The sequence below is a fragment of the Lagopus muta genome, chromosome 17 (genome assembly GCF_023343835.1).
Source record: "Lagopus muta isolate bLagMut1 chromosome 17, bLagMut1 primary, whole genome shotgun sequence".
Classification (NCBI taxonomy): domain Eukaryota; kingdom Metazoa; phylum Chordata; class Aves; order Galliformes; family Phasianidae; genus Lagopus; species Lagopus muta.
The window spans coordinates 6,061,748-6,084,838 of record NC_064449.1 but is presented as its reverse complement, the minus strand read 5'-3'; the positions used below and the strand labels follow the sequence as shown (position 1 = coordinate 6,084,838).

At 42.9% G+C, this 23,091-nt stretch overlaps 1 protein-coding gene across 2 annotated transcripts; it reads right to left on the bottom strand.

Annotated features, from left to right (window-relative positions):
- Nucleotides 1–84: 84 nt before the first annotated feature.
- Nucleotides 85–21,521, bottom strand: LOC125701513 (SV2 related protein). 2 transcript variants are annotated; one of them, XM_048963625.1, is made up of 16 exons: nt 21,231–21,518; nt 18,289–18,449; nt 16,714–16,799; nt 15,933–16,031; nt 15,297–15,368; nt 14,664–14,788; nt 12,229–12,292; nt 10,890–11,015; nt 10,371–10,499; nt 9,079–9,152; nt 8,683–8,759; nt 7,521–7,628; nt 5,976–6,087; nt 5,310–5,391; nt 5,004–5,093; nt 85–4,484 (listed from the first exon to the last, which is right to left on the bottom strand). In XM_048963625.1, the coding sequence occupies exons 1-16, from the start codon at nt 21,263–21,265 to the stop codon at nt 4,278–4,280; spliced, it is 1,647 nt and encodes a 548-aa protein (XP_048819582.1). In that variant the 5' UTR covers nt 21,266–21,518; the 3' UTR covers nt 85–4,277. The 2 variants fall into 2 exon arrangements, with proteins under 2 accessions (XP_048819582.1, XP_048819583.1); XM_048963626.1 differs by lacking the exon at nt 5,310–5,391 and having other exon boundaries at nt 4,374–4,484; nt 21,231–21,521.
- Between the last annotated feature and the right edge of the window lie 1,570 nt (nt 21,522–23,091).

Below are 23,091 nucleotides of genomic sequence, written 5' to 3'. Positions count from 1 at the left end.
AGTACCATGGATTGGACTTCAATTGCTGATTTGACAGCAACATTCCAGCAGATCACCATTCCTTCTCCCAGTGTTTAATGCTACGTGTTTCCTGGATGTTTCCTCCTGCAGAAGGAACAGCTGTCATTTCACTTTCTTAGTAGACAAACAAAGCTGAAACAGTGCAGTGTGAAGCTGTTTGGGTGGCTGCATGTGGCTGCCTGTAGCCCTCAGACCGCTAAGAGCTCACAGACAGAACCGTGTGGGGTTCTGCCATTGGGCTCAGCTGGGCTCTGCTTGGAGAGCAGAGCTACAGGAGCAGTATTTTGCACTGCTGGAAGCCGTGGAACACCATGGGGTGGAAGAATCATGGAGAGTTAAGTTCATATTTTGTGGCAACAGTAAGAGAACCAGGAGGGAGCCTGGACAGCTACTGCAAATGTGTTCTGGACAAGCAAAAAATGTCCTCTCCAGAAGCAGAGTCAGCACAATTCAGGAACTCACAGCGATGGCCTGTGACACAAAACAAACCTGGAAATGCACCAAGTATCAGTAAAGTTATCCTCTGTGAGCCAGCGGCAGCTCTGGCATTTTGGAAAGCAGAATGAGCTTCAGGAATGGCTGAAGATGCCAAAAATTCACAGAAGACACAGAACAAATACTCTCCCAAGTATTGCTGCCACCATGCAAATTCACAGCAGTGAGAGCAGAGCTGCTGCACGCTGAGATGGGAGCACGCTGCGATAGCGGATCATCAGCTGTGGTGGCTCAGATACAAACCTCTTTTTGTTTGTAAATCACTGGGCATCAAAACGCCATTGGAAGAGCAGAGGAATGCAGTCAGAGTTACACAGTTATGTCTTACAGTAATGAGATGAGTAAAGTTTACATGAAGAAGTAAATTAATAGAAGCCTCCCTGCCCTGAAGGCATCCAGTATCTGACCATCATGACAAACCCCACTGAGGCTACTTACCTTTGTAACAGCCCTATGGAACAGCCATTTTTACTGAAAAAACTATTTATTTGTCCAACATAAAATATCTAGTGTGGAATTAAACGATCCAATGTTGCATCAGTAACAGAGGAACAAAAGGATTATTTTACAACAAGCTCCATATACACAAAGTTTTTAAACATTAAAACGTATCCAGCTTAGAAACTGTACATTCAAACACAGGAAAACATTCAATGTTCTTTCTGCAAGCATTTAGGAATACGAAATCATTCCATCAAAGCACACTTGGAGAATTATTTTTCCCACAACAGCTTTGCACATTAATATATTGAACAGATAGCAAAACTCTGAATCCCACAACTCTCTTTGCTCTCAGTTAGAATCCAAAACTATGTCACTTCATTGTTCTCAATGAACTAGCTCTATTCATTCCTTCATCAGTGAAAAATACTCAGTGTGTAAAAGGATCTTTGGAAGCTTATGTACATCAATGGTGTTGCCATACTGACCATATGACACGTGGTTATAGGCTGCAGTGTATCAAGCCAAACATCCCTTGGTTTTTCAGTGAGCTGTCTACAGTGTCCTTCCTTTCTTAATAACACTCGTGTTGTCAGATACATTCTCAGTTGCAGAATTTGCAAAAAGTGAAAAGCAAAAATGCCCTCAATTTTTATTTTAATACAGGTTAACACTGAACTCAACAGCATCCAAAGGCTGTGTGTTACCTACAAGTCTTCACGTGGGCCATATCTTGTTTGATGTTTACTCGACATCTCTACTTCCCTAAACCCTCTGAATGCACGTTTTGAAGGCCATTGCAATGCTGTTGAATATTGGCTCAAAAAATAACAAAGTGCCCTGTGAACATTAACACTGGAAAAGCAGAACTTTAACGAAAAGGCTTTCAATAACAAACCAAGGCAGCAGCCAGGCTGCGAGGTGGCATTCATCCAGCCATGGATTTCATTTCATTCACCCTGACCTCTAAGGTGGGCTCACACCCAGCTGGATTCTCCTATAGGCACTCCAGTTTTGGGGTGTTCACTGAACTGTAAGCATCCAGGAGATGCTTCCTTCTTCTGCTGCACCACGTCCATCCCTCGTGCATCCAAGGGAAATGAGTCAGTGCATCTCTGAGGCAGCACTGAGCTACCCCAGTTGCATAGTATATTAGAGAAAGCTATCCAACTACAGCCTGATAAAAGGTGGCAAAAACAAATTACGTGCACTGGTTGTCAGCTCCATGAGAGCCCTGTCTGTTTACTGAGGGCTGACTGGAATTTGAGCTTGCTGGAGACCGAGCACACAGGATAAAGACACAGCAGAGACAAAGATCAGAGATAACCAGACCCACACCAAGCAACAGTCACTGGAACAGACAGTGCATTCCTACATCATCCACCATATCTACAGCAGGATCCCCTGCGAGCTCAGCTGCATTTTCAGACAGCCACAAAAAGAAAAGAGCCTGCTTGCACCAACTGCTCCCAGAATCTCTCACTGCAGCCACCATCAGAAAGCAGTAAGTGAGCAGACAGACATTCTGGTGCCATGTCAAACTCCAGCTTTTCTCAGCAGAAGACACTCAAACATGGAATATCAACAAACTCTTTGGCCTTTTCTAAATTAGTCTGAGTTCCCTCAGTTTCTTGTCTAATTCTCCTTCGACGCCATAAACAAACAAACAGCCCAACATGTCTCAGAGCATTACACAGCACTACAGTGCTGCAAATCCCTAAGTGGAAGGTGAACCCAACAGTGTTCATTTGTATTGCACCCAAAAACACTCAGCGACCTGTTATTGCCCCACAGAAGAGGGGCTTGGTTCCCAGAATACTTAAAATACTTTATTGTGCAAAACTTGTTGCACATTTACCTATGTTTCTGTGAGACAACGGACCACACATATTAGAAAAAATGTATTGCTTTCCCACAGCCTGTTGATTAGCATCTAGTCCATCTCATTCCACTGGGTCATGTGTTCTATAGTGAGGAATTCAGATAGCAAACTGAGCCACAGATGCTCAGACAGGTCTCAGTTTCTGTTTGTATTTTCTTGCTGCATATCCACAGGCTCTGAATTCTGACTCCCTGCAAAGACAAATTTCTGACAAACAAGACAAACTTATCCTCACCTGAACTCTGTTGCATTCTCCACCAAGAGCAGGGATCATCAGCCTCCACGGACTGGTTACGTCTGAAGGAATGAAGTTCCTCTTCTCAGGAAGATTGTGGTTTAGCTCTTCCCAGGATTTTTGTTTCTGACACGATGCCAGCTACATTCCTTTGTCACCTGCTTACCACTGCAGTCATGCAATCTGCAGCTATTGAGAAGTCCAATCCAGCTGTCAGGAGACCAGCTTCTGTTGGGAGACACTTCAAACAGGCACCTTCCAAACTGTTCCGTGTAGCCATTCAGACTGAGGCATCTTCACCAAACATTCTGGGTACACCACTGCAGGAACACACTTAGGCAAATTGAGCAGAAACAGACCTGAGCCCATGCAGAAAACCACAGCGTGCATCTCCACGCACAAAGAGACACCAGCACAGCTGAAGCAGTCTTCACCAAGCAACACAGTGCTCAATGTTCCTGGCAATGGTAGAAAAATCATATTCTGCTCCAAAGCATCAAGAGTTACAGAGTACATACACCTCTCATATGAGATCCCATCTCTGCAGCAAACACCACTCCTCACCAACTCAAACTACCTGCCTCGAGTGGGAGAAGCATTCAGGAAATAGATTCCAAGCAATCTCCCTCACAGTGCCTGTTAATTCTCAAGGAGCAGAACCCGTAAGCAAGGGAATAGTAAGCATTGGTTGGTTTGCTTTTACTGCATTGTTGTTGTTGATGATGGCTAAAAAGTGCAAGGCAGGCATCTAGTTCGTAAAACCTATTTTGTAGTGTATGGAATCCACCATATGCTATACCAAGTACACAATAAATATTAATCTTTTGTTTTTAGGCATCGAGAGTACATTATTTTAATTACAGCTTATACCAAGTGGCATTCAGTTAATTATCTGCTTGACACGGGACATTGTAAGCTGAGTAGCTGACCATGCAAGCACAACAGACTTAAGAAAAACCCTTCCTGCTAAAATTCAAACGACATCTGGATCAAATGCCTTTCAGCATGGAAGTGAAGTCTTTATGTGTGTGAGCAAAGAGCAGTAGTGACACAATTTACTGAGGTTCAACCCAAAAGTTCCTGCAGTTTGACACATGACGTTGGCAGTGACAGAATGGTCTGCTTTCTATGCTTCAGAGTTGGCCTTTTTGGGAACTTATCTTGCTTATTTCATCCATTCCTCCAGCAGGATTTCATGTCTCATCACTCCTGTGACCCAGAGTTAGACCTGGTGACTCCTGGGGAATGAGATCCTCTCCCAACCATCTCCTGTCCCCATTCTCTGTGGCTGGACTCCTGTAAGCCACGACCTTTTGTTTCAATGGGCAAGAAGAAGGAAGCCACAGCAGCCAGCAGGCAACATCCACTGTAAACAGCCAGTGTTAAATAGACTGAGGATTCCAACATCACCTGCAGAAAATACAAAATATTACCACCAGGAGGATTTTTAGGGCTGCATACTTTTCTTTCCTCAAAGACTACAGTCATAAGTTTTCTACTTAGCTTTTTGCAGAGCAGCAGTTCCTGACACAGCCTTCTTAGTCCTGTCCCACAGAGCCTGGCTCTCCCAGACCTCCTGCCTAGCATTCCACGTGTGCTGCAGGTTCACATTCCCTAGAACTTGAGGTCTCAAAGGAAAAGCAGCACTGCACAACCCACAGAAACCTGTAAGCCCCTCACAGATCCCATCTCCTAGATGGGTGCCTTCCGAGGAGCCCCCACATCCATCCAGCAGCCTGCTCTGTAGTTATTTATCTCCCATCATAAGACCCTTGAAATAAGAGATGAGCCTGAACTCTCTTCAGGGACTGGGCAACAACTATCCTTCAACATATCACGCACAGACTGACCTTGGTGTGGCTCTTACAGAGAGGAGCCAGGTTCTCCATCACCTTCCCAGGCCATCAGTAATGAGGGAAGGGTTTTTACCTGTGCAATGAATGGCGTTATGAGGGCTCCCACTCTGGCCATTCCACTGCACGTTCCCAGGCCCAAAGCACGTGTGGCTGTTGGGTAAACCTGTGGAGAAAGCACCAGCCCATTAACTCAAGTGAGCAGCTCCCTTCCAACCTCCTTAATCAATGGAAATAGCACTGCAACGAGTTCTGCAAGACAACATTGAGATCATGAACTCACATCTGGGGTTTGGTCCACTGTGAAGAGGTCATAAAAATGACTTTCCCACCACGCTCTCACTCCCCTTAAATAGTCTCATTACAAAACCAGCCTCCTTACCTCTGGAGTGTAAACATAAGCAGCCTGAAATCCTCCTGAAATAAAAGCTCTTGCAATGAAGAGCAGCACAGTAAGAACATTTCTGTGAGAATAAAAAGGAGAGCAGTGTTTGGGATTGTTCTGTACAATCTGTTTGTTTAACTTGGAGGCACGTGCAATTAAAAAAATGCTAATTTCATTACAACCATTTCTTTTGTTTTTTTTTTAATGAACCCTTCTTATTTTTTCTGGGCCCTTAACACAATAACGATGCCAAACAATCTGCATTCCCACAGTCACATCAGCTTTCTAAGGGTATTCATTCTAACTGACAGCTGTGGACTGCAGAAACAAACAGCCAGTGCCTAAGCTTATCTAAGTAAGAAAAATATATTCCATGTTATGAATGGTGCTAACAACAAAAAATTGGCACACACAAGAAGGAAGTCAGACTGTAGCTCATCTGTTTAAAACACACGACCCTACATACCAACTGAACCTTTGCAGCTTTGAAAGGTTTCTCATTACACAGTTCCTGTGCTGTGCCCCAAAAGGTTTAAATGCAGAGAGCTCTCCTCTGCCTATTTTGTACTTCCTTGCTCTTCAGCCCCAAAAACCAAACGTTGTCTCCCACCACGATTAAGAAAGAACACAGAGTCAGCACTGGCATTTCACTGTTTTACTTACCTTCCAACACACAGAAACAGCAGCAGGCTGCAAAACGAGAAGACAAAAAAGGACAGGGCCATGGTTTTCTTGCGGCCTATGCGATCAATAATCCACAGTGTTACTAACACACCTGTAGAAGGAGGCAAGTTGATTGTTGGGAAGTAAGCACAGGTGGAAGCTGCATCAGCTGGCTTTTCACATAGGCTATGTTAGTTAGATTTGAAAATCTGCTCTCACAGTACTTTGCTGGCAGAGGAATGGAGCAGAGGTGTGGAATAGATCGGTGCAATTACTGTTATCACATGCAAAAATGTCACTCTGTGTCCCAGCATGTGAGCTTTGCTCCACATTCACAGTAATCCACCTGCCTGCACGCTCACTGGGGGACACACAGGTGTAGCAGTGAGCAGTCAACTCTGACATCTGCTAAATACTGCCTACTGAGTGCTAAAAATGCCTGCCTTATGTCTGACTGGAATATCTTTTGTTCAGCTTCCAACCACCGTCCCCTACTAATCTTTCTACTGCTTAGACCCAAATATTGTCTAGCCATTGAGTTTTTTTACATGCTGCCATCAAATCACTTCTCACCTGCTCTGTGATAATATAAATGGATCAAGCTCTTTAAGTCTCATATTTTTAAATATTCTCTCTTCTGCAGTTTTTCCAGATCCCTTTAAAAGCAGACGCACAGCAAGAGTGGAGATTATGCCAGTACCAATGTTGCCAGTGTCACATTCAGAGATATCCCAGTTTGTATTTCTTACCCCCTGTCTCAGTATTTGTCAGGACCTGACCAGTCTGTTCAGCTATAGCATCAGTCCAAGACTACGTTCTGTCTTCCATTCACTCACGTCCTTCCCAGACTGTCCTACCTACTCTCATTAGGTAGGGGCTATGCACATTTGCCACAGACTCACAACTTTTCACCTATTAAATGGCTTCTCTTAGATTTCATGTCCCTGAAACTACAATATAGAGCGGTGCAAACATCCCCACTGCTGCCTCACTGCAGTATTTCAAACAGGGTAGTACTGAGAGATCATCTTTTACATCTGAAGAAACACCAGCTATTAAATGCTATCTGGATCATCCCCTGAAAGACTGTCCATTGAAATTCATCTTAAATTGACTGAAAATCACAGCTGTGCTGGACGGAGTGTTATGAAGCAAGTCCTCCATTGATTCACTACATCCAGGATCCTTTTAAAATAGCCTTGGATAGTCACTTATGGATAAAAGTCAAGTGATTCTGCCCCTTTTATCTAATCGTTACTCTTCCTCTGAATGCCTAATATGTTTCTTGGAACAAATCCATAGTAAGACAGGCCATTATAGGTTCACAAAGCAATTACTAGTGATTTGATCTGTGGGGCTGTGAAGGGAGCTACAGCTACTGTGTGTACTGCATGTATCAAACAGTTCAAGCAAGGAGCCCCACTGCTTCTGGAAATACAGTGGCATTAGGCCAAAAGGAGAGCCCACTTTCTATCATACCAAAGTCCATTCCAATTACACTGAGCTACTGGCAGTGAAAAACTGGAGCTTTTTATCACCACTTACCTGGGAATTCTGACAGGGTTGTCCAGAGCAGATCAGTGTAGTCTTCCTCTGTCAGATACTCACAGGTCAGGCTGCACTTTGCTTTAATTTCTTTTCTTCTACTGGAAACTGTAGGAGAAAAGAAAAAAACAAACAAAAAACCTAAACATATTTTAAGTAATCTGCTCTCTGCTCAGCTTCCTTTACTCCTGGTAAAGGAACCATTCTTACTGCTGAAAATAAAGGAAGGGATGTGAAGCAAAGAAATGCTGCTGCACAGAAAGTGTATTCAGAGCAGAAGACACAGCTGGAACTGAACAGCTGATGGTCTTACATGTGGCAGGATGTCTTACATGTGCAACCAGAACGAAAACTTACACCTGAATATCAGCTTTACGAGCTTAGTGATTTCCCAGCCCAGGGCTTATGAAGTGAGCAGAATTAACATTCGTAACACAGGTTTCTCCCTACATAAATTGGGATTTAACCCTTCTTCTGGACTTTGAGAAGACAGAATAATTCCAAGTCCTTGTGGGAAAAAAAACAAAACAGTATTTTTAAGGACTGCGCTGTTGTGGAAGCTCTGATTCCGTGTCTTTTCCAATGCTGCCCATCCCCTTCCATAGTTTTCAAACTACCAGACAGTTTTGACTAATCTCAAACGTTCTGAATAAAGCCATGCCTCCCCTGGGGAATCCAACTTCTTAAGCCTCTTCTTGATGCAGTCAAAGCTTTTTTTTATACATAAAAACCTGCGACAGAAAGGGCGTTGCTTTCCCTGCATTATCTTTTTTCTCCACAGGTCTTCACATCTTAAGGACCTGGGAGCTCCACGGGAGCAGCAGTTTTCTCTATCTCAGAACCAATTAGGCCTGTCAAATCTAGCAGCTTACATTTATTCAATCGTTCTTTACTCAAGAAGAACAGACACATTTCCTAAAAGCTCTCCTTTGAAGGTTGTCTTGCTGTGTTACATTTGGGGCTCACAGACACTGCAGGACCTCTCTGCATTGTGTGGGAAACAAGGCAATGTCTGCCAATAGCATTTAATAAAAAGGAGATGCCTTAAAATTCAGGCTGGCAACCACGGTCCTTTCCAAACTAACTGCTGAAAGTCATCAAATAAAAGATATTCCATTACTTTACAGGGATCATTAAAAAGAAGAGATGGTCTAGTACTCACTGCTGCAGACATCTCCTGCTTGGAAGAACTCTGTAGTTAATAAAACTAACCCATAGTATGAAAAAGCATTGGAAAACCTGCAGGGACGAAAAGAAGAGAGGAAATCTCAGCTGACCACACCTATGATAAACAACAGGAACCACAACCAAACCCACTGTGTGAGGACTTCCACCAAGTGCCACCTCAAAGCCATTTCCTATCAGCAGTTAGAAAAGGAAGGGACAATTAGATCAAGAATGCTAGTGACTGAGTGGTTTAATAAATTACAAATCAATGCAGTTTGGGCTTTTTTTCATGAGGAGGAGGAAGTTGCTGTATTTTAGTGATACTGTTAATCACCTCAATTAAAATCCATTAGAATAGTGCTGGCGCTGAACCATTTATATGTTCTCTTACCATATAAACCAGAGTAACAACGTGGTCCATCTAAAATGGGGTGTAAAAAGGTCCCTCATTTTTCCTCGGTCTTCCTGTTGAAAACAAATGTAAATCAGAGAATCAGGGTGCTCACAGGTCCCAGACTGAAGGAAGTACAGTGGCAAGGGATAACAATATACAGTATGATGTACTTGGGCAAGTTCAGTGTGAATCTGGGACTCTTCAGGTTGGAGGAGCCACAATGAAGTAAGGAATTCCTCTGCCAAGTGGAATTCCCTAGGAGCACAGCGTTCTCAGAACAGTTCACGCACATGGAGCAGTGCTGCTTCATGAGGAAGGTGAGAATCTGAGAAAGGAGGGGCTGGAAAGTGGAACAGCAGAACTTTGCCAATGCACAGCTAGCATAGGGTTCACGTGGCCTTCAGTCAGCTCTGCTGAATTAGCACAGCCCATTGAGACCCAGGGCAAGGTGCCAAGGAACTACAAGCAGCCTACCAGCAAGCAGACCTCTTTTCAACAGAGTGTTTCTAAAACAGAGTGGCAGACACAGCTCATAAACCTGTGGTTAAGGAAAAGTGCTTTCCCACCCCACCCTAAAAACAGAATCTTCCAAAACTTGCAGAGCATTCCTGCACAGCCCATCATCATTGCCCTGACTGAACCAAGTATTGGTGAAAGGCGCAAGAGCTCCAGTCCTCACCCATCTGGGCTGCAGAAAACTGAGCTTGTATCTCCAATTATTAAGGCCATTTCTAAAAATCTCCTGCTTCATTCTACAATTTTGCTGCTGTTCGAACCTGCAGGTTTGCCTCTGCTGTTCCTGCTAGCTTCGTAACATTTTTTATCTGTGAAAGTCTGCTCTGTGTTTTGTAAACATAGAGCCAATTTATATGTTGACAGGGGTGCTGAAAAGTTGGCCATGTAACACTAAAGTGAAAAGAAATCCAATGTAATTCATGCAGTAGCATACAGTTCAGAAGTAACAACCTGAATTGCTCCATGCAATAGGACTGAATTGGAGCTTGTAGCATTCCAGCTCCACAAGACCAGGATTAAATTCAAGAGATGCACCTAGAGAGTCTGATTCCACCTCATCCCATGAGTTCAGATCCTGGGAGGTGTGATATTCTTCAAAAATAGGGTCTTTCTCACTGTGGTTTGGGCATATATGATCATCTCTCTTTTTCGGTTAGTGGCTGAGACATTAAAATTAAAGTTAACAAGGATTATTTGGTTACATAAATCCCTATGCCTACAGTACAGTTTCACTGTTATCCCAAGTGATTAATGTGTCAGTTACCCATACATACCTGCCTGGAAATAATTAATTTTCCTAGAGGCATCGGAGCTCCATTTTCTGTTGCTATCCGCTTCAAAGTAGCAATTGCTTTTTCTTGATTTCCAGATAATACATCATACCTTGCACTTTCTGGCAGCCACTATGAGAGCAAAGCAGATCATATGCATAATGATGTCAAAAACACAGCAACCAACAAACTGCAGACTTTATTGGTGAGCTTACAGTGGGAAATCTAACATAAGACATGACCACAGAACTGGTCTTTAACAAATCAGAAAACCCCCTTTGTGTCAAATGTCAAGTTCCTCTCTAGGCTTTGAGAAACTGCCAAACAGCTTTTTTTTGCCATAAAGTCAGAACTCCAGAACTCTGTTTTCTCTTTCCCATTCTCAAGAAATGTTGAGCATTATTGCAGGATCTCAACATTATCCTTTCTCAGTGGGGAAGGCAAAGCATCCTGAGCAGACAACGAGATGCTTTAGGCATTCCAGAATTTGCATTTTTAAACACACTTTAAGAGAATACCTACAAAACATAGGACAGCGAAGAGCAAAAGTGGGAGGGCAGAAAGAATGAGAAGCCACCGCCAGCCAAGAGTGGGCATCACCAGCACTGCTAGGAGCACTTCAAACACAGTTCCAATGGCCCAAAAGACCTGCCAAAGGGAAAAGAAACAGTCACAGATGAGAATGCTATTAAGCATTCTTTGAAACATTCAGAAATGTGCTCTCCAGGGACAGCTGAGAGAAATGCCAGAGACATTTCAAATATACACCACTGCATGCAAACAGAAATCCAGAGATGTACTGGGGATCTGTGTACATGTTGCAGAAGCTCAGCTCTGAAAAGCTAATGTCAGCTTTCTTGTGACACTCCTGTTTAACCAGAGGCAGCTTCTTACAAGGAACAGACTCATCACATTCTGCTTCTTAAGCAAAATGACTACTACCACCTATGTATGGGTATTGTACCCACCTAACACTGCCACATTTACTGCATTTGTCTTCCTTTGCAAAACCAATCCAGCAAAGCCACACAGAGTTTGTCCTATGAGTGAAAGAAGCAATTGATACCTTCCTAGCAAATAATGGAGCTGGCAACCTGTTGCATGTCCTAGCCATGCAGGATTATTCTCCTCTGGATTATGAACCCGTAAAAAGATAATCTTCTTTTTCTTGACAGCTCACTCTTTAATGCTCAGAATATATTTCTTACCCACTATTGCTCTGAGGTAGCCAAACTGTGGCAGAACAAAAATGACACAGAAGGCAGTGATTCACCTGCTGAACTCTATTTACAAAAACTTAAGCAACTGAAAGTAGGACTAGCCAGCAGTTACCTTGGGAAACTGTTTGAGTAACTGAGAAGCTGTTTCAGTGTAGTGAGGTTTGCCACAGGGATGCTCCTTCCAAAAGGACCACGTCAGACAAGTAACAGCACTGCTCTCTGCTTAACTGTCTTCTACTGGCACACTTCAATTCAAGGGCTGCAAATTTTGCTTTTAAAGTATTTATAAGGCAAAATTCCTCTCTGTGTGACTTTGATACATTTGGATTGAATCTGGAGAGCTGAATTTAGCCTTGCACTTACTGTACAGTCACCTCTTCGTTATCCATTACTGAGCTGTACATCAACTTCACTGCAGCATTAGGTCACCAGAGGGATCTCTGCATGCTGCCTTCAGAAATGCTGCATACTTGGCACTGTTCTGGGACCACTGGCCTCAGTGCTGGAGAACTCCACGCTAACTTAACAGTCCAGACCTGACTGCTGCCATGTCTGACATTATTAATCAATAGAGCTGAATGGTTGCAACCAACAGCAGAATTTGTCCCCTGTGGACCAGCACACATAGCTACACTGCTCACCTCTATTAATAAAATGCATTTTGCTCTGGCTTTCATTGGAAGGAATTCGGCATATAAGGTTACCCTGTAAGAGTGAACATTGAGAAAAACATCATGTTAGCACACTGAGAGATGTCAGACACTGTGCTTGCCTTTTATTAACATTGCCAAAACCACAGGAGTAACAAAAACCCTTCCTAGTCTTCAGAGGCAGGGAGGTGTGCACACTGGTTCAGACTCTGCTGAACCACTCCACTCTATTTTAGTTCATCACTGCAAGAGAAGGCAGAATTTGCTCTGCTCACGTGGCTTATAGTTGTTAGCTAAATGTAACAGTTCTTGCTGCACACGTTGCTTAACACTGCTTTGATCTGGGACAGGCATGATGTCTGCATTTTCAGCATGGTCTATCAGCAGTCCATGCAAACTCTTGCTAGTTAAGTTCTTACTTACACCTGGCTCAGAGAACATCACATTGGCCTACTCTGCCAGGTTTCAACTTTCTAAGACATAATTATTTTCAAGATCTGATTGTGCTATTGGTATAACATAATTCCCATTCTTTTACAACGAGGAATCAAAAAGAAATTGTCTAACTTTGCAGAATTGCCATTCCATGATTGTGCCAGCAGTATGGCTTCTGCGTGGACAGAAGGCAGAACCAAAGGGGCAGCAGACAGCCAAGGCTCTCTTGTCATCTTCAGTCTGCTAAGACTCTTGGCTCCTACTCTCTTTGGATTCCACTGGCTCATCCTCAGCTTTGAAAGAATACAATATCTTTGAAAGACTGGATGTTGCAATATGAGTGAACAATCATACTTATGGTGACATACTGTCTCACAGGAAATTCCAAGAGGCCTCAGGTGCAGGTCCAACATACGCAGAGGGAAAGGGACATCTGCTATAGTTAGTTGATTTATTACTGCTGGGTGTATTCCTTTTAGCAGCACGTTTCATACAAATCTTTCTCCCATACCAACTATAGAATACAACAATATAATTATAAAGATGCCAGTGTTATTTCCCTGAAATACAGCTACTCGTAGCCAAAGTAATAGTGTCTACTTAATACTAGGAAGGAGCTATTTCTCATGCCAGATATATATTAATTCTTTTTATCAAAGGTATTGCTGTTATAGTTGGAGCAAGAAGCAGACTCAGCAGCAATGGAATCCCCTCTGAGCTCTGTAACCAGTTCCTCTTTGTCCCTCATTAAGTCATGCAGCTCTTATGCTTTATCCACCTCTCTGCAAAGTGGTATTAGCTGAGCTGTAACTGTTCCACTGGGGCTCTGTGGAACACCATTAATATGAGTTTGCAGTATGAGGCATTATTAATTCTGATGCTGCGTCTTTGTTGTTCTCCTGCCTCATTCCAGTTGTGCTCAGTTGGAACTGCATGGCAGAAAATGCCTCACTGCTGCTCAATACACAGCAGGATAAGAACTTTCAATTTTACATGCATGTTGTGCTTGTGTGCAGCTTCTAACAGGGAGCAGATGAGCAGTAAGAGAAAATTAATAAAACTGTGAAGCTCCATCTCAGCTCTGAATCTTTTATCTGGGAATGGTAATAGAAAAGACAGGATATTGACTTGCCTTGTCAAGAAGTCTATGAGCCATCAATCAAAGTTAGGCTCTGATTACTCTGAAATAGCACCTCCACGGGGCAAAATATCAATTATTAATAAGGATGAAAGACTACATGGAGAAAGACTAGATATACTCATCCCTTTCCATTTATAATTAAAAGCCAAGAACAGATTTATTTATTAAAATGGAAAATTTAGAGATCCTCCTCTTCAGAATGGAATGATACAGTCCTAGAGAAATATCCTGACACTACCTTCGTACCAGAAAGTGTCTGAGCCACAAAGACATCTGAACTGCTCCAGGTTTGGGCTACGTGACTCTGGAACTCCAGATCAGGTTCCGATGTAAAAGTTGAGGCTCTGATTGAACAGTATTTTAGAGCTTTACAAAGCAGCAGCAGTCGAGGCTTCACTAAACCTCTAACTGCTAGTGTTTAGATCATCATCTATCTTGCAACAAGTCCATGGCATCCCTTATTGACCACTCCCAGCACAATTTGTTAATGCAGTGTTTGGGCACGGCTACAGAATGCTGTCTATTGCACTTAATCCACTGCTAGCTGGGCTGTTTTGGGCCTCTCCTTTTCACCTGAGGGAATGAGAGGAACTTAATAGGACTCAAGGCATACAACATATTACATTTAAGTACCTAGTTTTTTCACACAGAGGTCACTGTAGGCTGATAGATCACCTTAGTGATCTATTAGATATCTTCAAAGGCTTATCAGAATTTAATATATTAGTTCCAAAAAACTAAAAGGAAAGTGGGCTTGGGATAACTAAACTGAGGGAAGTCTTCAATTGGACATAAGCATTAAAAAAAAGTAACACGAAGATAGAAAAGAGACTTGTGAATATTTACTTACGACTGTGGCACTCCTCCAATCCCAAAGCCCACCAGGCCCCTCAGCACCAAGATCCAGCTGTATATCGGTGCAAAACCGCTGAGGATCCCATAATACAGAGTCCATAACACACTAATCTTCAGGCCCTGCATTTAACAAACAAGCAAGGGAAAAATAAAGTCTCTGCTGTAACACAACATGAACAACATGTAAACTAGAGCTTCACAGCCAGAAAGTTCAAGTGTTACTTCTCTAAGTCCAACAGCTGAAGGTTTCCTAAAGGCGAGTCTAAGGTGGCACGGCTGTTACCAGGACACTAACACCACCAGTAGGTGATGAGATTATCAACCCGTTCACACAGTGAGCAGAGAATTCCTCCATCTGTACAAGGATTTGCTGTACTGCACCCAGAATTTCCCAGAGGCTTTCCCAACAACAAAATGCTTCACGCCACCCGGCTCTTATTTTTCTCACTTCTTATTTTCTGCTTTAGTCTCCCAGACTTCTTTTATTTCATGGGAGATCACTTCTGGCTCTCCTTAATTCTGCTTAACTCTACATACATACGAGCTGTGACACCTGTAAACATCACTCACTAAAGTATGCACACTGCTGCACTACTTCCACATGTTCCAGTAGGAGCTGAGCACTTACTGTTTTTCTCCCATACTGATCTGAAATGTTTCCCCAGAGGGTGGAGCTGGACATCATTCCCACAAACACTACCTAGGAAACACCAGAAAAAAAGTCTCCTCCTTAACAACAAGACAAGTGACAATTCCCATTCAACAGCAAAGAAAACACAATTTCAAATGAAACTTGAAAACTTCAGCACTAACAGCAGACCAAAATTTTCACGTGTTCTGGGTTCCTCTGCAGTGAAGACTCTTAAAGGCAATTATTCATACAGTGAGATTATTCAAAATGCACTCCAGCCCTACTTTACATCTGTTGAGATGATAGGGAGTTTGTTGTCCAGGAATTGGGGTGAATTTCAGCAGACTGAATCTCTGCAAGGCTACTTGTCTTCGGAGAAGAATGAAATCTTGCCCATTTAAAATAATGGCAATTATTCTGAGTCAATTCATATATTTTCCTGGAAATTACATGAAACAATGAAGTTAAAGCTTGCAAATTTTCCTCATTTCTCACTGAGTTTCCCTTCTTCAAGCTCTGGCTTTTAAGAAAGGCCATGAACAGATTTAACTGTGGAATATAAAGCATAATGTCTGAATAACAGTGAGTGGAAAAACCTTACAGAACACAGGAGCTGTCAGTTATTTTTCCTACCGATGTGAGCAATGCAACCTGCCAGCTTGGTAATCGCCACTCACAATGAAGCTGAGGAGCTAGGATACTTAAAATCATCATTTCCATAGCATCTGCCATCTAGAAAGGTGAGAAAGAAACAAAAATAAAGAACTGCCTGTAAATTAGATTGATGTAACAGTCATTAATCCTCCTTCTTGAAGCTAACTTTGCTTCTTCTCTTGACATTTCTCCTCTGTAAGTGAAACAAAACACTTGTGCTTGCAAGGTACTGGGGGTGTCCACAGTAAACAAGGGCTCCAGACATCATTACCCAAAAATACACCACTGTGGATGTAACATACAGTGCTTCAAAAATAGCAGAAAAGTGAAAGCAAAGTCTGTCTTCCTGTTCTTGATATCAAAGTTTAAAACTAGAAGCACTGAATTGGTGTTCATCTGAAGCAGACATTACAATAATATTGAGTAATACAGCAAAGAGAGGATGTGGCTGATGGGATAAATGTGGTGAAATCACCAAATGAAAACTGAGATCTGTAGGAATAGGATTGTACCCTTTCCATCTGAAATAAGTATTTTAAGTAGAGAATTTCAGCAAGAGAGAAATCAATCAGTTATTCTTTACCTCCACACAACAAGTTTGAGTCCAGCTGTCACTCTAGAATTTCAGGCAAAATTCTTCCTCCATTGCATATTTATCTGTTTAGAGACTTTTTGTCTACAGAGAATGGCTACAGAATTTGAAATCACTGGGATTCTGTAACGGGTGACCATGCAATTCATCTTGCTAACAATTACTTGCCCATGCTAATCCTGTAATAACAGAGAGCTTCCACTGGAACTTCCCAAATCCAATGGCTTCCACCGCATCTTCCACCATGAAAGTATCTAGAAAGAAAACAATCTGAGTGCAGAAACGTGCTCCTTTCCTCGTGACATGCATCCCTTGATGCAGCCTTTTCTGCCAGTGTAACTATGCATTAACTGGGTAATCTGCTTAGATTTACAACAACGACCAGAGGGCCACTTTGCTTTTATGCAGCTCCTACCCAAGAACATCTCCATGTTTTTCAGAAATTGTCTTAGAGCCAAAACAATTCTAAATATTTATAAAACGTTTTCTTGACAAAGAAATAAATCAGAGTCACACCAATGACTTCAGTGCATTCTCAGCCTGCTACTCCTTGGAGACCCCACCAGCCACTGACTTACAATTTCCTTTGGTGAGAGGTATATATAACAGCACAGAGCAATACTATACAGGGGCTGGAAAGTGCAGAAGGATATTTTATTGAACTGAAAGTCAAACTGTAATTATTTGAATGAAGAATTTGTCCAGGACATCTATATCTTAATACAGTTCTGTTAAAAATGCTGAGGGTTCTTGTTTCATTACCTCGTTATTTTGTGCCATCTAAACAAGCAGTGATATCTCAAATTCCTTTGCTCAAACAGAAAATGAGAAGTGCAACCAAAATATCTTTTGATCTTCCATTTGTTTAAAACAGTTCAAGTCTCCAGGCTTTAACACTTCCAGCTCTTAATGAAATACATTTGCCACAGAAAAGCTTTATCTAAGAGTTGGACATTCTCACAGAACAGAAGATCGAAAAGAAATCAAAACCAAACCAAAATGAAAGCAAACAAAAACTAAGTGATAAAACAGAAATGTCGTGGGACCCCAATCTGTGACTGCAGCACTGAAGCTCAGCATGCTGGCATGTTGCATCGCTTCCACCTTTTTGGGTGACATGCCAACTGAACCTGTCTGCAGATTTGCATTGATGCAGTAAGGCTTTCAAGAAACTCATCCACTTCACGCCATTCGGCTCCTCCTGCATCAATATGTCAATAAATGAGTCCCTGGGAAAACAGCTGTTCTACAGAACTTCAGTATGTTTTGTGCTAAGACACAATTAGCACTTCTCACATCTTCCTTCAGGACAGCCTGCTCTTTTCTCTCAGGCAGAAAGCAGAGGCTGGGATATGAGTGCATTCTGTGTCCCTCTTGTCCTCTAGGTGAGTGGCAGACAGGAGCACTGCAGAGGCTTTGTGCTCAGCCCTAAAGGAGAGCCAGGTGTAACTGTTCCAGTAAACATGGTGATATTTAGGAGTACTGATCAGTTGTAAAGGAAACTTAGCCAAACTGCCTATCTGAAATAGGTGCTGACAACTGGATCCCCCCATCAAATGAAACACACAAAGAAATCCTCAGGGGACAATGTAACTAAATCCCCATGTTTAGGTGTGTTGCCTATGTTGCTGTTTTCTTTTTTGATCTGGGGATCTCTAACTTCTCTAAACCCAATGCACTTATCCTGGCTGAAATGAAGAGGCCACGGCTTTTTCCTTGAAGGGAAACAAGAAACCTGCTCACCATCAGTTGGGTTGGCAAATTCTTTTGGCACTGCAGCTCCATCCTCCAGCTCGATAGCCTCTAGCTCTGTCCGAACGCCCTCAATCTGAATTTCATGCTCTCCTGAAATGGCATCCTCCTCTGACCTTGAACTTTCTCCAGTGCGGCGAAACTTGACTACCCTAAGAAAAGAGAAATGAGGATGAATGCTTTGGTGGATGTCTTGTGGATTGCTGTGTTCTGTTAGTCTTAAGAAGCTATCTGGTCAAAGAGGCGATGGGCTGATCTCTGCAGTGAGGCCAGGGAGAGAACAGGACATGAAAAGAGAACTGCTGAACTGATCCAACCTTCATGACTTACTTAACAGTGACTTTTTGCAAGGCTTCACATAACAAGGAGGAGCTCCACCTGCCATCATTGGACTTTCATGTGACAAAACAAAGATTTTAGAACAGGTCTAACATAGTTAGTGTAACACATCCCTCAGTCCTCCTTCAGTCTACCCCAACATCAGTGGAACTTTTCACCTTGGTAACTGACAATTTCTTGGACTTCAGTGAAGCTTTTTGTTGTTGTTGTTGGAAATAGATTAAATTATTCTTGCTGCTACCTTTGACTTCTGGTACTTAAACATTTTAATTCTATGATAAAGATGAGCAGAAAGTCCCTTGAACTTCAGCTAAAATCCTCTGCTTTAAAGGTTGCCAAAACTAAGCTAGCAGCATCCTTGCCAGATGCAGCTGCAGCAAACTGACATGCATGCATGTCATTTCTAAAGGTGACCTGAAAGACTTTATGTATTTGGCAATCTTATTTTGTCTTACAAGTGCTGATGGTGCAATCCATACGAATGTAAGGGCAAAATGACAGGCAATCTACACGACTGCTGCAAATGGCTTCTGGTCCAGTAAGAGGATGGAAGAATTAAAACCTCAGTCTCCCATGGGTTGTCTACAACTGAAGGAGTCCTGGCTGCAATGAACCACCCAGTCCAGCTCAGGATTTCTCTGTGGTAGAACCATAAAGCAAAGGGATCCAAAACACTTTCCAGTTTCACAGTCCTGGCACATAATACAGCTGACCACATCCCAGCTGGGGAATTGCACGCACTCACTGATGATATTCTGGCAACAATCTGGAGAGAGAGAGGTACAATCATCATTTTGTGAGGCTGTCACACACAAGCAGTTGGCTGTGAGATGTTTTGGGACTGCTTCTCATGTTCATAGAAACAGGACAACTGGAGAGATGCATGGGGTAAATAGTTATGGGAATACTGGGATTAAAAACGTTCCTGAAGATATAATCCTCATACAGTCTACAACATGCAAAGTCTTAGCACTCACTGATGTTGCACACCTGTGAGATGATTTATTTTTATTACAAAGGGCAATTAATAGGAGAATGCCATTCATGTTGTACTTGCAAAAGCTCTGCAAGCAACTGGTTTAACTATACAGAAAGGAAACTAGATTTGCAATTTCTTGTCATTAAAAAAAGGACTATTACCATAATTTCAGTAACCCCAAAGCCTGAAGCAAAACTCACTGAAGGATTTTGGGAGGTACAAAAAGCCACTGCTCCACGGGGTTATGACTGAATATCATTCATATCAACTATACTTGTAATAGACCATGTTTCAGCAAGCTACAAGCCACGTTTCTTATACTAAGAAAAACCTTTCCAATGTAAAACACCACAAAACCCATGTATTACTTCTGTTTCATACTGTATAGCTCAAGTGGGCTTTTGGAACTGAGCATTTTGGGGAGTTCCAGGTGCTATACAAAGGCACACTGATTGATCTGAAAATCATAAACTCTCCAGTGGCAATCCAAGTACAGAGCTCACATTCCTCATCACAAAGAATCAAAGAAAACGCTTTTCATTTGAGAACACACGAAGCAAATTGGCATAAATGAAGAACAACACGCAGTGCCACTGGCCATCCCACACTCTCAGAGAGCTGCATTTGTTTGCAAGATCCCACAGTACTGAATAAGTCTAATTATACCTGCATTGAAAAGTACATCAGGACATTTATGCCCTCTGTGCTTAGTTTTCTAAAACAAAGAGACTGGGGAAAATGGCCTAATGTAAATGATGGATCATTATTTTTACTTTTAAGGTGATTACAGCTGAGCTGAGCACTTGAAAATACCTGCAGCTCATGTCCACCTCCTCAGCTTATTAGAAATGTTATTGGACAGGTTGCTCTGTCATTGAGATGAGCTCATTAATATTGAAAATCAACTTTAAGCATTTATTCCCCGCCTTGCAGAGTGAATGATTTCCAAACAGGAATATATTTCAAACCACGTGATAATGGAGCAACTGGGAGAAACGCATTTATTTGCAAAGCCAACATTTTGCAGCCGTGAACAGGAAAGGAAATCTTGCCGTTAAAATCCTTCTCTCACCTTTTTGCACACATCCAACAACCACATCCCAACAGTTTGTTATGAACAGCAGCGTTCTCCCTGTGCAGCACTGTGTGCTTTACTGCAACATGCACTTAGCAAATATTAACGACACTCAATGCAAACACACCTTGGCAAAAAGAGGTTGTGATCTGCCATCGGCTCAAAGCAGGAAGCTGAGGAAGATGCCTTCCTTAGCCCAACGTTATTTACAGATGCAATGCACCTTGCAAATGCAATAGGAGCATTTCCTCTCAGAACATTTTTTTGGCACTTCCGCGGTTTTGTTCCAGCCCTCCTTATTTCCACCACCACCAGGTTCATGCAAAAACATAAACGCATCGGATTTATGTAACAGCCGAATCCCTGCATGCCCCCAGGATGCTGAAGCCAGGCAGCTGCACAAGGAAAATGGCCTGCTTCCCGGGGCCTGAGACACTTCCTAAAAGCAATTCTCTTAAAAATCGCCAGGATGTACAACATCCCTGCAGCCCGTTTAGAAGGAACCCTGCGCATCCTCGCTCCCCTACCGTTGCTACTTACGGCAGCTGTCTCAGCTGGAATAAATCATCCTCCATTGCCAGGCTGCGTCTGGAGGAGCTGCTCTCATCGCTCTCGCATGGCGGGGATGGATGCAGCTGTAGCAAAGCGGGCACGGGCGGACGGAGGGCTCTGGTGCTCGCAGGCACCGGGACGGTGCGGCACCGCACGGCACAGCGCGGCGCGGCTGGGCTCGGCACGGCTCAGCACGGCACGCCGGGGAGGGCTGAGTGGCTCCCTCCCCTTGCCGTGCTTGCTGCGGGATGTGCTGCCAGCCTGCACCGGCTTTCCCGGCAGCCGTGACCAGGGATTCGTCCGTTGCGAGGCTGGGGCACAAGGGATGCTAAAGTGGCAGCAGAAAATGAGCTGGGCAGCACTGGGACTTCCGTAAGGAAAGCCGAGCAAAGTTATTTTGGGTGATCCTGAAATGATAGCAAAGGGTCTTTTGGGGGAACACAGCGCAGTCAGGTAAGCTGTTAACACTCCACTTTCATGAGGGTCTTTGCAGAAACTACGTCGTTGTAGTGCCTGTTTCAGATACCCAGGGAAAGTTTCCATATTTAATCTCTTCTGGTGACCTGACAGGGTTTCTGAGTGTGCACTCCACAAACTCAGAATGAAATCGCTTTGTAAAAAATCTCAGTCATTTAGCTGCAAAATATGCTGTCAGCCAGGTGCATTCCCCCCTGTAGACTTTCTTCTGCAATTGGAAGAGAAAATTTAGCTGTGCATTTACAGAAGAATCCTTTCCAGAGAAAGGCATGCAGGAGAAAATTAAAAGAAATGTGCTAGGAGACTTTTTTACGTGATTAAAATGTAAGATACATTTGACTAATTAAAAAATGGCCTGAAATCAGCAAGGTGAATTCAGATGAAGACAGGTGAAAAGTATTATCGTGAGGAATAAGTCAGAAGGCGTGCAAATTCTGACCAGAGAAAACAGATGATGCCCAACAGAGAGTTGGCCTGGCTATGACAAACCAAGCATGCTTAATATGTGACTGAGAGTTGTTCAGCTATCACACAGATTCGGTTTATGATGCTAAATACTGAAAATGTGAACAGTTTTTAGTATTTATAGGAGAGGTCTCAGAGGCGATGTAGCTAGAGCTTCCGCTGCCTTAAAAGTAGTGAGAATAATTCTTTAATTTGTGCCTGGGAGTGGAATCCTGATGCTCACACTAAGCTTCATTTCAATAACTGTGTGTGTCCTGCAGTCTCCATCCGTGCACTTTGTGTAGCACCACACTGTACAGTTGATCACAAAAGACCTCATGGATGTCTCAGGTACCTTAGTGTCATTCCATGTGGATCAAGATGCATATATTTGGGTAACTGTCACCTCCCCTGACATTTTTTGCTCATCTTTCCCAGACACGCAGATTTGCACAAACAATGTGGCTCTTTCATCGTGCATCCTTGTTGTCTTTGATTTGGGTGCTGCTGTGATTTGGGTAAAGAATGGCTGTTTCAGTTGGTTGTTCTTACAAAGGGGCTGAGCAGTTTATTTGGAATAAAAGGCAGCCTGGCCCATAACATAAAAAAAAATGAAAGGCTTTGGCAGCTAACCCTCATCTATCCACACATTCCTCTTCAAAAAACACGGGTTAAAGAAACCATACTTCAGTATTTTATATAATCTGAAAAGTCTGCTCTGTCTCACGAGGTGAAACATCGTAAAGCCCTCAAGAGGAAGGTGGGAATTTTGGTCCTCTCAGCACCCTGGTGCCTTTTGTTCATGTATTCAGTGTGTTACGTCAGCGTTGTACATCTCACAGGAGTGCTGGAGCAGTCAGGGCAGCTTCATTTGCCCTTCTCTTCCACCACTTCCCCACCTCAAGCAGCCTCTCGTTCCTGTGCTCTC

Excerpts from the sequence above, each read along its gene's own strand:
- LOC125701513 (XM_048963625.1), bottom strand. The coding sequence starts at position 21,265 with ATGGAGGATGATTTATTCCAGCTGAGACAGCTGCC. Across the intron at positions 12,293-14,663 it reads ATTGGAGGAGTGCCACAGTC|GGTAACCTTATATGCCGAAT; the intron begins GTAAGTAAATAT and ends TCACTCTTACAG. Across the intron at positions 5,392-5,975 it reads CTGTTTCTGTGTGTTGGAAG|AAATGTTCTTACTGTGCTGC; the intron begins GTAAGTAAAACA and ends TTATTCTCACAG.